The sequence below is a fragment of the Geotrypetes seraphini genome, chromosome 4 (genome assembly GCF_902459505.1).
Source record: "Geotrypetes seraphini chromosome 4, aGeoSer1.1, whole genome shotgun sequence".
Classification (NCBI taxonomy): domain Eukaryota; kingdom Metazoa; phylum Chordata; class Amphibia; order Gymnophiona; family Dermophiidae; genus Geotrypetes; species Geotrypetes seraphini.
In genome coordinates this window covers 265,875,253-265,889,312 of record NC_047087.1, presented here as the reverse complement: position 1 = coordinate 265,889,312, position 14,060 = coordinate 265,875,253, and the positions used below count along the sequence as shown (strand labels likewise).

The 14,060-nt window shown below is 44.8% G+C and overlaps 1 protein-coding gene across 10 annotated transcripts in view; it reads right to left on the bottom strand.

Annotated features, from left to right (window-relative positions):
• CFAP46 (cilia and flagella associated protein 46) overlaps positions 1-14,060 on the bottom strand; it is a 473,118-nt gene that overhangs the window by 134,583 nt on the left and 324,475 nt on the right. For all 10 annotated transcript variants that reach the window (XR_004539241.1, XR_004539242.1, XR_004539243.1 and 7 more), the window contains one exon: positions 12,885-13,020. Coding sequence is in view for 7 of the 10 variants with exons in the window: in XM_033942370.1 (XP_033798261.1) it covers positions 12,885-13,020 (136 nt within the window). In the remaining 3 variants the exon portion in view is untranslated. The remainder of the gene's footprint in view (positions 1-12,884; positions 13,021-14,060) is intronic.

Genomic DNA, 14,060 nt, shown 5'->3' with positions numbered 1-14,060 from the left:
CCACTGCCAGTTCTCTCCATTCAGGAGGGATGAGTGCAGAGCCTTGCAGGGGAGGGTGTGAGGGAGGGAACACTAGGTGCAGATCCTGGCAGAGCATGGCACTTGAGTATTAAGCCCCCATCTTATATTCAACTTATATTCGGATCAACTTATATTTGAGTATATATGGTAATATAATCAGGCTGGTTCCATGTTTTCTCAAACACAGGACTCCACTCAACCTGTAACAGTTTCTACCCCTATAAATTTTCCCCAAATGTGTAAGACTTTTTTGGTACTATCCTGTACCCCTATGACTGTAAAAAGAACAGAAACTACCAGTAAAAGTTCACCTGGTTTCAGTTCCTTAGAAAAGGAGCAGTAGCCTGCCTCCTCACTCAGTTAGTTCTGGCAACCTTGCATTGACAGATGTCTCTCCTCTGTCACTTCATTTAAATTAAACCACCAATGGGTATCTTTCTTTATAGTCCCAGCTGTCTCCAACACTGTCAGCAAAAGTGCTGTTCCATTTCTTTATTCCTTCCTGGATTCCACTAGCAGGACTTCTCCTCAAGACATTGCAGTTCCTCAGTATAGTGGTGCTGGGCTGGATACTCCTGTTAATTTTTTATAGGTCATTAAAAAATACTCATAATGATTTTATGTTCATGTGTCCCTCTATTAAGGCCTGTTGATTTAAGAGGTTTTTAAATAAGATATTTGCCTTTCAACTAGGAAAACTGAATTCTTGGTTGAGTCCTTTGATCTTTCAAATGTTTTTGTATACTGTTTTAGAGTTCAATATTTTTATTGGTTTTAGTTGCAAAACAGTACAAACAGAAAAATAAGGATTATCAACAGGATAGTTATAAAACAAATGTCCAATGTCCGTATAACAGAGATATAGGTAAGAGACAGAACAAAGATACATAATAGGCTATGCATTGAGTAAATAATCATATATAATAAAATAAAGAAACATCAGAAATAATTGCACATATGATAATTAGAAGGTCTAGAAAAAGCCTCAGTAAATAGAAATAGTCAGTAATATCATGTTATCAATAATATAACAATTGCGAAATAATATCCAAATTAACCTCTCATTGATACTTGGGAACAATATTGTATTATTGGGTCCCATATATCGTGAAAGCGTTGTAGGGATCCCACCTTCTGGGCATAAAGAGATTCGTATTTAACAATGATATTCAATTGAGACCACCACTCCGCATGGGATACATCAGCTAAGTTCTTCCATTTGGTAAATAAGGTCTTAAGTGCTATTAATAATAGAGCACGTAATGCTAAGCTCGCTGGATCATTGGGTGAATATTGAGCAGATGTAGTGCTAGTAATGAGTAGAGCATAGGAAAAGTGTTCTTTAATATTAAGCATTTTAGTTATATCTGCCCATACCAATTTCCAGAAATTGTGTAGCATAGGACAGTCATATAACATGTGTCTTAATGTACCATCTTGCATCTTACAGGACCAACACAATTTAGACAAGGAAATATCCATTTTGGCCAATCTGCAAGGGGTCCAATACACCCTATGTAATAGATAATAGGCCGATTGCCGTATAGAAGCAGAATGTAAAACTTTTCCTGCAAAGAGCCAGATATTCGACCATTCATCCTCCGTCAGAGTTAAGGAGAGCTCTGTATGCCAGCTATTTCTAGTAGAGAGGAGAGGAGAATCTATAAGTAGTCGAATTGATTTGTACCATCTGGAAGCCTCTTTTCCTGAAGCTGCTATGGAAGCACAAGTCGTCATATAAGAAGGTAAAGCAACATCATAAGTTGTGATGGAAAAGATCTTTTTGATGCAATGAGTCAATTGTAACCACCGAAAGAACTGGGAAGGTGGTAAATTATGTGTTCTACAAATGGTTTCAAATGGGAACCAAATCTTTCCATCATAGATGTGTGATATGCACCACAATCCATGAGTCTGCCATAATTTCCATGAAATCATTTTATTCTGAATTTTAATGTTAGGGTTATTCCAAAGAGGTGCCGCTAAAGACTTGTTCCATTTGTTTTCAGCGTGTGTATCGTAATATCTAATTGCAGAAAGTGTGGAGTGAATCACTGGATGATGTTCTAGCGATGTAATGCCATGCATGGCAGGGGCATATTTTAAAAGTAAAGGGTCATTAGGTGCTTCTAAGTGAACCCACAGGGGAGTAGTAACTGATAAAGGAAGTTCCATCCACCTCTTACTTTGTCTCAGAATAAAAGCCAAGTGATATTCATATATACTGGGAAAATTGACTCCACCTTGTTGTTTAGTACATTTGAGTTTGCGGATACTAATTCTAGGGGTCTTATTATTCCACAAAAAGGATACTAGTATTTTTTCCAGTTTCTTATAATTTTGGATCGGCATTAGACAAGGTAACATGGACAGGGTGTAATTAACAATTGGCATAAGCATCATTTTTATGGTGTCCAAACGTCCCCACCAAGTAAGTTTTAGAGGTGACCATCGGGAAATGAGCGTGTTGAGTTTAGATAATAGATATTCCATATTATACGCCAGAGTGTCCTCTACAGTGGGTCCAAATAAGACACCCAAATATTTGAGTTTAGTAGGGGTCCATATAAATCCATATTTAACAATGTCAGCTTTAGCATCAGGGCAATTGATCGGCAAAATTTCGGTCTTGGATTGGTTGAGTTTGTATCCAGAAATGGATGAGTATGAAGTGATCAGTACTAGAATAAATGGAACAGATGAGGGAGATGCATATAGTAGGACGTCATCAGCGTAGGCTGATAATTTGACATGTGCCGTTGATGTGACAAGGCCCCTAATATTAGGATTCGAGCGAATCGCTATCAAAAAGGGTTCTAGTGCAATATTAAACAGTAAAGGGGATAGCGGGCATCCCTGTCTAGTTCCTCTTGTTGGATGGAATGGGGCAGAATAAAGATCATTGATATATAATTTAGTAGTAGGTGTAGAGTATAATATTTGAACTAGAGAGAGGAAATAGGGTGGAAACCCATACCATTTTAAAACCTGAAAGATGTAATTCCATTCTACACGGTCAAACGCTTTTTCGGCGTCTAATCCCATAAGAATCAGTGGATCTGATATATCTCGAGCTAGGTACAGGACGTCAGTCAGTAGCCTAGTATTATCACTAGAAAGGCGTCCTGGTAAAAACCCGGTTTGGTCAGGTGATATAATGTTCTGTATGCTGGGAAGGAGTTTATTTGCAATAATTTTGGCAAAGATCTTAGCGTCAGTGTTGATCAAGGATAAAGGTCTGTAGTTGGCTACCGACATAGGGGATTTGCCCGGTTTGGGAAGCACTATTATGGTCGCCTCTGTAAAAGTGCCTGATATTTTACCCGATTGGATGACAGAAGTAAAAAAAGAATAGATGGGATCAATCAGTTGAGGAAGAAATACCTTGTAAAATTCTGCCGTGAGTCCGTCCGGGCCCGGAGCTTTGCATTTAGCCAATTGTGAGATAGCCAGTTCAATATCAGCTTTAGATATGGGAGAAGAGAGGTCTTGTTGATATGAGGCTGGAATCGGTGTGTGAGGTATAGAGTCTAAGAATGCAATTATACTAGGCAATTTGCATGCTTCCGAGGTGTAGAGGGATGAGTAAAAATCATGAAAGCGTGAGAGAATATCTTCAGATTTAGTCAAAGTTAGATTATTGTCATCAGAGATGGCAGCAACAAGTTTTGGATCTTCTGCCATTGAGATATAGAGCTAATTGGTGCCCACTGCGATTATTTTCAGAATAGTATGAAGCATTTTTAAGTAATAATGTATGTGAGGCTGTTTTGCTAAGAAGAAGATTGTACTCTACTCTCATAGCCAAAGGCGTGTTAGAGTTCCAAAATCATGTGGGTGTTGTATGTGAAATACTTCTGTTCTTTTAATTTGCTTTTCCAGATCTTCAATTAGTCTCATTCTCTCACGCTTTATGATAGCCGCTTTGGAAATTATAATTCCCCTAATAAACGCCTTAAAAGAGTCCCATAAGTTTATCCAATTAGTGGAGGAAGGACCATTGAGAAGAAAAAAGTCTTTTATGGCTAAAGAAACAGTTTCCAAGAAAGCAGATTCTTGGAGCAGTGAATTATTGAATCTCCATTGTTTGCATGTGCTGGTTCTAGCAATGTTATCAAAGTTTAAAAGAATTGCCGCATGATCTGAAACAGCAATTTCTCTAATATCAGCAGAAGAGAGATACGTAGATAAGGCTGAGCTAATTAAAAAGTAATCTATACGTGAGTAAGTTGAGTGTGGTGGCGAGTAAAACGTAAATTGTTGGTCATCCGGGTGTGTTGTCCGCCAGGGGTCAATTAGGTTAAATTGTGAGATTAGACCTTGTAATTTATGCCAGGAGCGTGATGGTTTAAATTGGGATTTAGACTGCCGATCACGTGTGGGATCCAATATAAGATTGAAGTTTCCTCCCAATATATAGAGGAAACTAGAGGAGAGTGCAAGTTGCTCCGCAATGTCATCGAAAAACGTGGGTGAGTCCACATTTGGAGCGTATATATTGAAGCACATAAGGGACAAACCATGGAAGTCCAGGTGAGCTACTATCCATCTACCTGCAGTGTCAGTGGAATGTGATGTCAACTGTAAATCCTGTCTACGCTTAATAAACATAAGAACACCATTTTTTTTTTCCACAGCTGAGGAAAATAAAGGCGGTAATGCCCAGGAGAAATGAAATTTGGCAGAATCATTAGCGTTTAGATGAGTTTCTTGTAGTAGAACTATATCAGGCTGAAGTCTAGAAACATAATCTCGTATCTTTTGTTGTTTTACAGGATTATTAAGACCTTTCACATTCAATGCACAATATTTAAGAGACATATCTATTCAATGTTAATAAAATATAGAAAATGCCATGCGTATCAGAATACCTACTGTTTTTATAAGATTTAGAGTATATGAGGAATCACAAGCCAGTATATGTTCAAGTATACCAGTAGTGTAAAAATATTCTTTTTCTCCAATGCCATGACGAGCCATCTGGTGTTAAATATGACCAGCACAACATTTGCAAATGTAGAACTCCACATCAATAGCATATATAAGATCTAATACAATTGACTGCTAAATATCTGACGACGTTATCAGGGAATAATATGCATCTGAGGCATAAAATTGAGATGTGGACAAGAGTAAGACCATGCATTGTAAGAGACCGCTTAGTGCAGTCGGTATAAAGCAAGAAAGAAAAGAGCACAGAGAATATGATTGTAACATCAGTGCAATAAAAATACTTGGTAAAATCTGTCTCTAATTACATAAGATAATTAACGGACATGGGTACCTGAAAGAACACAGGTATAGTAAGGCCACATAGGCAGATAGTGAAAAGCTCAACACAGATCAAACCAATCAACTATATACCCTCGGAAGAACAAGAAGGTAATTATTGCAGAAAAATCAGCATCCTAGTAATGAACAACATTCAAACCAAAACATAAAGCCATACACTCAATTATACAACCATGACATGCTGGCGCAAATAGTTCTCAAACAGCTGAAGTAAGTAAAGTCATATACAGCACTGCAATAGCAAGAAATAAAACAGCCCCTTTGTAGCCAGGTGAATCAAGTGGCATCTATGGTGCTCGGCGCATGAAGCTCCAGAAAATCTGCCAGTTCATGGGGATGTTGAAAATTCTTAGTAGTATTGTTAAGCGTGACACGGAGGGTGGCCGGGTAAAACATACCATATTTCGCTCCCAGTTGTTTCAGTTTTGGTCTGTATTCCAAGAGTTGTTTTCTACGCTTGGCAGTCTGTTTGGAAAGGTCAGGAACAATCAGAATAGTGTGGCCCTCGTATTTAAGAGGATGCTGAAGTTTTGCCTGGCGCATAATCTCCATGACCTGGGAATATCTCAGCAACCAAGCGATGATGGGCCGCGGATATTTAGTCTGCGTGTCAAGCACGTGCGTCGGCGAGCAGTGAGCTCTGTCGATTTCCAGATCAAATTTAAACTCGATGCTCAGCAGCTTTGGGAATAATGATTGAAGAAAGGTGATGGTATCCCTGCCTTCCCTCACCTCCGGGATCCCCAGCACACGTAAGTTGTTTCTACGTGAGCGGTTCTGTGCATCTTCGAGCTCTTGTTATAAAATGGCGACTCTTTTAAATTGTCTCTGTAGCGTTTTAATGTTGTTTTCAGACACCTCGATTTTTTGCTCAGCGGTGTCGATTCTCGAGCGGCAAACCGCCATTTCGACTGTGAGGGAGGCAAGTTCCGTTTTTATGTCCTCCGTGTTTTGGTTCGTGGTGGTCAGCAAGTCTCGCAACGAGCGGAGCTCCGCCATGACACCCTGCAGGGAATCAGCTTCGTCTTTTGCCAGCAGGTTTTTTTGCGGCGAGATGGGTTCCACACTTTTACGCTTGCCTGTCTTAGAGGTTGACATCTTCAGCAAGCAATGCAGGAGGTTTGCAAGAAGAAATCTTCCGAGGGGAAATGGTATAAATTATTTTTAGCGATCCGAGCTGCGGAGCAAAATCACTACGCTGCCATTAACAGTGGTGCTCACTAGCGCCCCCCCTCATATACTGTTTTTAAAGAAGGATTTTTTTAAAAAACATATATGTTTGACAAATTTATTACATAATTGTTCTTAACTTTAATTTTACTATGCTTAATATGTAAATTTCACTGATTGTCCAGTTCTTTTTTGTGAGCCACCTGGATCTTCTTTGGGTGGGCAGTATACAAGAATAAAGTTATTATTATTATTAATAACCTGCCCCTCTTCCTCCCCTTGGCTCATCTCAGGAAATTTTTTTTATTCCTCACCAGGAATTTAACTTCTCCTCCCTCTACACTGGGATTGGAAAATTCCCTTCAATATTTCTAGGACTCTGGGAGTTTCCTTACAAAAGATAAAGAAGCCTGCTCCAGGAGCTCTTATCCTTATTTCTTAACCACCTCTCTTTAAAGGTCATACCTCCTGAGCACAAGGATTTCTTTTGGCAGTTTCCAGTGCTACTCTAAGAATACTTTAGAGCACTCCAACACAAGAGGCAGTATAAATACCTTAACAGTTTTTCTCAAACCTCCAATTAAGGGATTGTGACCCCATGACAGGAACCTTAAGGACTCCAGGCTTTCCTCTCTGTCACAAGCTGCATCATTCCCCATCAAAAGCCAGCAGAAGATGGGGGAAAGGCAGACCACAGCAGAAATAACTGAGACACAAAGCCCAATTTTGTACAGGTCAACTAGGCCTGAAAAAGGAAATCCAAGTTGGGACATTCACAATGCACAGTTTATGTTATGAAGAGCTGAAAACAGCTAAAAACCTATCTTTTCTCCAAATACCTGACTAGCTGACTCATTCAAATATACATAGAAACAAAGAAGATGATAGCAGAAAAGGGCCATAGCCCCTCAAGTCTGCCCACTCTAATGACCCACCCCACCCCCCTTTACACCCTTAGAGATCCTACGTGAATATCCCTTTTATTTTTAAACTCTGACACGCTGTTGGCCTCAATCACCTGCAGTGGGAGTTCGTTCCAACGATCGACCACCCGTTTTGTGAAGAAATACTTTCTGGAATCACCATGAAATTTCCCTCCCCTGATTTTCAGCGGATGCCCTCTGGTGGACGAGGATCCTATAAGACAGAAGATATCCTCTTCCACCTCGATCCTGCCTGTGATATATTTAAACGTCTCAATCATGTCTCCTTTCTCTCTTCGTTCTTCGAGTGAGTACAGCTGCAATTTATTCAGCCTTACTTCATACAGGAGATCCTTGAGCCCCGAGACCATCCTGGTGGCCATTCGCTGAACTGACTCAATTCTCAGCACATCTTTCCGGTAATGTGGTCTCCAGAATTGAACACAATATTCCAGATGAGGTCTCACCATGGATCTGTACAACGGCATTATGACTTCTGGCATCCTGCTGACAAAACCTCTATGGATACAACCTATCATTTGCCTTGCCTTGGAGGAAGCCTTTTCCACTTGATTGGCAGTTTTCATGTCATCACTAATGATAACTCCTAAATCACATTCTGCCATGGTCCTAGCTAAGGTCTCACCATTCAGTGTGTAAGTTCTGCACGGATTTCTTCTATCCAAGTGCATTACTTTACATTTTTTAGCATTGAAGCTGAGCTGCCAAGTCGATGACCATTGTTCCAATAGTAGTAGGTCCTGCATCATACTATCTGGCAAAGTGTTTTGACCTACTATGTTGCACAGTTTGGCGTCGTCGGCGAACAATGATACTTTTCCTCTAAGCCCTTGGGTCATATCGCTTATGAATATGTTGAATAGGATCGGGCCCAAGACCGAGCCTTGTGGCACTCCACTGGTCACATCTGTTTTGGAGGGGGTACCGTTTACCACCATCCTCTGAAGTCTACTGCTGAGCCATGCAGTCTCCCCTAATCCTACCGATTTCAGCTTGTTCAATAACCTGCGGTGTGGGACGCTATCAAAAGCTTTGCTGAAGTCCAAATACACCACGACCAGGGCCTCCCTGCCATCCAGCTGTCTTGTTACCCAGTCGAAGGAGCTAATTAGATTTGATTGGCAGGACCTGCCCTTGGTAAATCCGTGTTGATGGGGATCGCGCAGATTTTCCTCGTCCAGGATTGTATCAAGTTTTTGTCTGATCAGTGTTTCCATGAGTTTGCTGACTATGGATGTGAGACTCACTGGTCTGTAATTTGCCGTCTCTGTCCTGCAGCCCTTTTTGTGGAGGGGAATAACGTTAGCTGTTTTCCAGTCCAAGGGGACTCTTCCCGTGCCTAGGGAAAGATTGAAGAGCATGGATAATGGTTCCACCAGGACTTCACTCAACTCTCTGAGCACCCTGGGGTGTAGGTTGTCTGGTCCCATAGCTTTGTTTACCTTGAGTCTTGAAAGTTCGCAATAGACGTTACTGGGTGTAAACTCGAAATCTTGAAATGGGTCTTTCTGGCTTTCCCTTGTCCGCAACTGTGAACCGGATCCCGGTGCCTCACAGGTGAAGACTGAGCAGAAGTATTCATTTAGTAGTTCGGCCTTAGTGGAATACGATTCTGCATAATTCCCATCCGATTGAGTAAGTCGTTCTATTCCATCTTTGTTTCTTTTCCTGTCACTAACATACTTAAAGAAGGATTTATCCCCTTTCTTAATGTTCCACACTAGATTCTCCTCTATCCGGAGCTTGGCCTCTCTGACTGCTTTTTTGACAGCTTTAGACCTATCTGGAAAGTCTTCTTTTGCCTCCCGCTTTCCTAAATGTTTGTATGCAATAAATGCCTTTTTCTTCTCTTTAACGAGGTCCGAAATTTCAGTGCTGATCCACTGGGGTCTTTTGTTTCTCCGACTTTTGCTAACTGTTTTTATAAAGCGATTTGTTGCTTTGTGCAAGGTGGATTTCAGAGTTGACCACATAGTCTCCACATTGTCAGTTTATGCTTGGTTTTGCAGCTCCAGATGGACAAACTTTCCAATGCGTTCGAAGTCTGTGCCCCTAAAGTTGAGGACCCTCGTTGCTGTGTTTGATCTAGAGAAATCTTTCTTGAGGTTAAGCCATACCATGTTATGGTCGCTGGAGGCCAATGTATCGCCTACCGAAACCTCTGATACGCTGTCTCCATTGGTGAGTACCAGGTCCAGTACTCACCAACGGAGACAGCATATCATGTTTAATGTTTATAATCTTTTGTAAACCATGTAGAACTTTTTGGTAACGCGGTCTATAAGTATAATGTTATGTTATGTTATGTGGAGCCTTTTGCAGAATATGTACAAGGCTGCAAGAAAAATACATGCGTTTGGAAGCATGTAAAGAAGAAACAGCCGATTTACAAAAAAAAAAAGAATGAACAGCTTCACTCAAGGCTTTGTCCATAGATATGCCAGCATTTATGAATTTAAGTGGCAGAGTTTGTAAAACTACTCATGTAAGGGGATATATTTGTGCTATTTGAAGTAGTTTCGAACACAAGTGTCACTGTTTCAGATCCCAGGTCCAAACAAGCTGACATTTATGCATACCTCAGATCAGATGTATGTCAGCAGAGAAACTTAAGGCATATTTGTATTTTGGTTGCTCAATAGGAAATCCTCTATAATAAAACCCTAAGCGTGCTTGCGTACTTACGATGCCGTGATCCCTACCGCCATGATGTGTGCTTCCGTGCTGCACATGCGCATTGCCTGCCTTCTGCCCCGATCTCTGATGCCGGCTGACTTCCTGTGCTGCCGCTGCCGGGATGCATCTTCTCACCCCTAGACCAGCAAATGCAGCAGCCATGGTTTCATCTTACAGCCACGGGGCATTTACTAGGCCAGCCCACTTCGATAATGCGAGGTGGGACGGCCTAGCAAAAGCCCCGAGGCTGCTCGGGCTAGCGGATGCGGAACAGGGGGAGCAGGGAAAGTAGAAGGAGTACTACTGTACAGGGGGAGCAGGGAACGGGTGCTGCTAGACAGGGGGGAGGTAAAAGGAAGGGAGAAGGGCTGCTGCTGGACAGGGGGAGCAGTGAAGGGGTGCTGCTGGATGGAGGGAGGTAAAACGAAGGGAGAAGGGCTGCTGCTGGAGAAGGGGAGCAGGTAAGGGGTGGTGGTGGACAGCGAAGGAAAGAGAGAGACAGAAAGAAAGAAAGGCAGACACACACATCTATTCTAGCACCTGTTAATGTAGCGGGCTTAAAGACTAGTACCGTATTTTCGCGGATATAACGCGCACCATTGTAAAACGCGCACAGGGGTATAGCGCGCAGAAATCACGATGATATGTACAAAAACTTTTCTATACCGCGCTCAGGCATATAACGCGCATGCTGCCCGACTCTCCTTTCGCCCGCCCTGACTTTCCGTGCGCTGTCCCGACTCTCCGTTCACCCCCCTGACTTCCGTGCACTGCCCTGACTTTCCGTGCGCTGTCCCGACTCTCCGTTCACCCCCCCTGACTTTCCGTGCACTGTCCTCCCTTGAAGTCCTGTCCCCCCTTGAAGGTCTGTCCCCATCCTGAAAGCCTGATGCCCCCCCCGACGTCCGATACACCCCCCCCCCCGGCAGGACCACTCGCACCCTCACCCCGAAGGACCGCCGACTCCCCAACAATATTGGGCCAGGAGGGAGCCCAAACCCTCCTGGCCACGGCGACCCCCTAACCCCACCCCGCACTACATTACGGGCAGGAGGGATCCCAGGCCCTCCTGCCCTCGACGCAAACCCCCTCCCCCGAACGACCGCCCCCCCCCAAGAACCTCCGCCCGTCCCCCAGCCGACCCGCGACCCCCCTGGCCGACCCCCACGACACCCCCACCCGCCTTCCCCGTACCTTTGTGTAGTTGGGCCAGGAGGGAGCCCAAACCCTCCTGGCCACGGCGACCCCCTAACCCCACCCCGCACTACATTACGGGCAGGAGGGATCCCAGGCCCTCCTGCCCTCGACGCAAACCCCCCTCCCCCCCAGCCGACCCGCGACCCCCCTGGCCGACCCCCACGACCCCCCCATCCCCCTTCCCCGTACCTTTGGAAGTTGGCCGGACAGACGGGAGCCAAACCCGCCTGTCCGGCAGGCAGCCAACGAAGGAATGAGGCCGGATTGGCCCATCCGTCCTAAAGCTCCGCCTACTGGTGGGGCCTAAGGCGCGTGGGCCAATCAGAATAGGCCCTGGAGCCTTAGGTCCCACCTGGGGGCGCGGCCTGAGGCACATGGTCGGGTTTGGCCCATGTGCCTCAGGCCGCGCCCCCAGGTGGGACCTAAGGCTCCAGGGCCTATTCTGATTGGCCCACGCGCCTTAGGCCCCACCAGTAGGCGGAGCTTTAGGACGGATGGGCCAATCCGGCCTCATTCCTTCGTTGGCTGCCTGCCGGACAGGCGGGTTTGGCTCCCGTCTGTCCGGCCAACTTCCAAAGGTACGGGGAAGGGGGGTGGGGGGGTCGTGGGGGTCGGCCAGGGGGGTCGCGGGTCGGCTGGAGGGGAGGGGGGTTTGCGTCGAGGGCAGGAGGGCCTGGGATCCCTCCTGCCCATAATGTAGTGCGGGGTGGGATTAGGGGGTCGCCGTGGCCAGGAGGGTTTGGGCTCCCTTCTGGCCCAACTACACAAAGGTACGGGGAAGGCGGGTGGGGGTGTCGTGGGGGTCGGCCAGGGGGGTCGCGGGTCGGCTGGGGGACGGGCGGAGGTTCTTGGGGGGGGGCGGTCGTTGGGGGGAGGGGGTTTGCGTCGAGGGCAGGAGGGACTGGGATCCCTCCTGCCCGTAATGTAGTGCGGGGTGGGGTTAGGGGGTCGCCGTGGCCAGGAGGGTTTGGGCTCCCTCCTGGCCCGATATTGTTGGGGAGTCGGCGGTCCTTCGGGGTGAGGGTGCGAGTGGTCCTGCCGGGGGGGGGATGTATCGGACGTCGGGGAGTCGGCCGGGCAAGAGGGCTTGGGCTCCCTCTTGCTCCGATCGTGGATGCGGGTGCGGGTGGGAGCGCGTGCGAGCGGTCGTTCGGGGTGGGGGTGCGAGCGGTCCTGCTGGGGGGGTGAATCGGGCGTCGGGCGGGGTGGGAACTATGTTTAAAAACTTTTCTATACCGCGCTCAGGCATATAACGCGCGAGGGGTATGCGCGGTACGTAAAATCACGTATAACGCGCGCGTTATATCCGCGAAAATACGGTACTGTATAATTTTAAGGTCTGTGCAAACCAAATCTGCATGCCATGGGTATATACACGTGTAAGTAATGACTTCTCTCAATCTAGTAGTTAGTACTATGTTCCAAAACATTTAAGACTCTATAACTGAAAAGTAAACAACAATTAATCAACATTTTCTTTTAATAAAATGTAATTGATATTTACATTTTCATGAGGCCTCTTATTTCAGTCTTCCAGAACAGCTCATTTCTATGATCAATTTGCTTAAAAAAAATGCCAATTACCTCATGAAGTGTAAACAAGCTCTGAATGTTATAAAGCAGTTCCTCTTGAGCACAGACTGCTCTCTGTGCTAGTGCATAGGCGTCCAAATAATGACGGTGTTTTCGATCTTCATCTTCTGTATGCCTTGTGAGCATCCTGTGGGAATTAATCAAAGAGTATTATGAATAATATAACTAGAAAAATTTACAATGAAAGATTAGGTTTTTACTTGGATAACTTCTCTCTATTAATCCTCTCAGGAGTCCGTACGTATAGTGATCAATCCGTTCCCACGAACTGGACTTGCAGAAGTGTGAATACTTACAGCTTTGAGCACCTCCCACTTAGAGGCGGAGCACAGTGTTCCCTTCCAGTTACGCCCCAAAGCAATCAAGCTTCACTGGAACAGAATGCAAAGAATAAAAAGAAGGAGGGAAACAGGGAATGTCCCCACATATATTACACAATTCTTTTCTGCTCTGGCCCACTTTTTTTGAAACTGCTTTCAACTCTTAAACTCCCCCTCACTACTGTCACATACTTATGCTCACTATAATCTCCCCAACCCTGCTGCTGTCAGATACCTATACCCACTATAACCTCCCCAACCCTGGAATGTCCTGTCTAAATTAGATTGCAAGCTCTTCTGAGCAGGGACTGTTTATTGTATGTTAAAATGTACAGTGCTGCGTATGTGTTTCAGTGCTATAGAAATAACAAATAGTAGTAGTAGTAGTAGAAACAAGAATTAGAACAATGAACAGGAATTATTTTCTTTTATTTGGAGAACCAACCTTAGAGAACCAACTTGCTGTGTGCAACTAGCACTAACAATAAGGGAGCCAGAGGCTGAAGAATACACATACATTTACAAAATGTCTTCAAATTTAGTCATCTGACTGACAGGAGAACAGCTCCAGGCCTTGAATCCAGAAACATCCAAGGCAGAAAAGCAGGCGAAACAGTATATACTGAGGGTTGGCCGTATGGACTCCTGAGAGGATTAACAGAAAGAAGATTATCCAGGTAAAAACCTACCGTATTTTCACGCATATAACGCGCGCGTTATACGCGTTTTTACCTACCACGCATACCCCTCGCGCGTTATATGCGTGAGCGCGGTATACGAAAGTTTTCAAACATAGTTCCCACCCCGCCCGACGCCCGATTCACCCCCCCAGCAGGACCACTCGCAC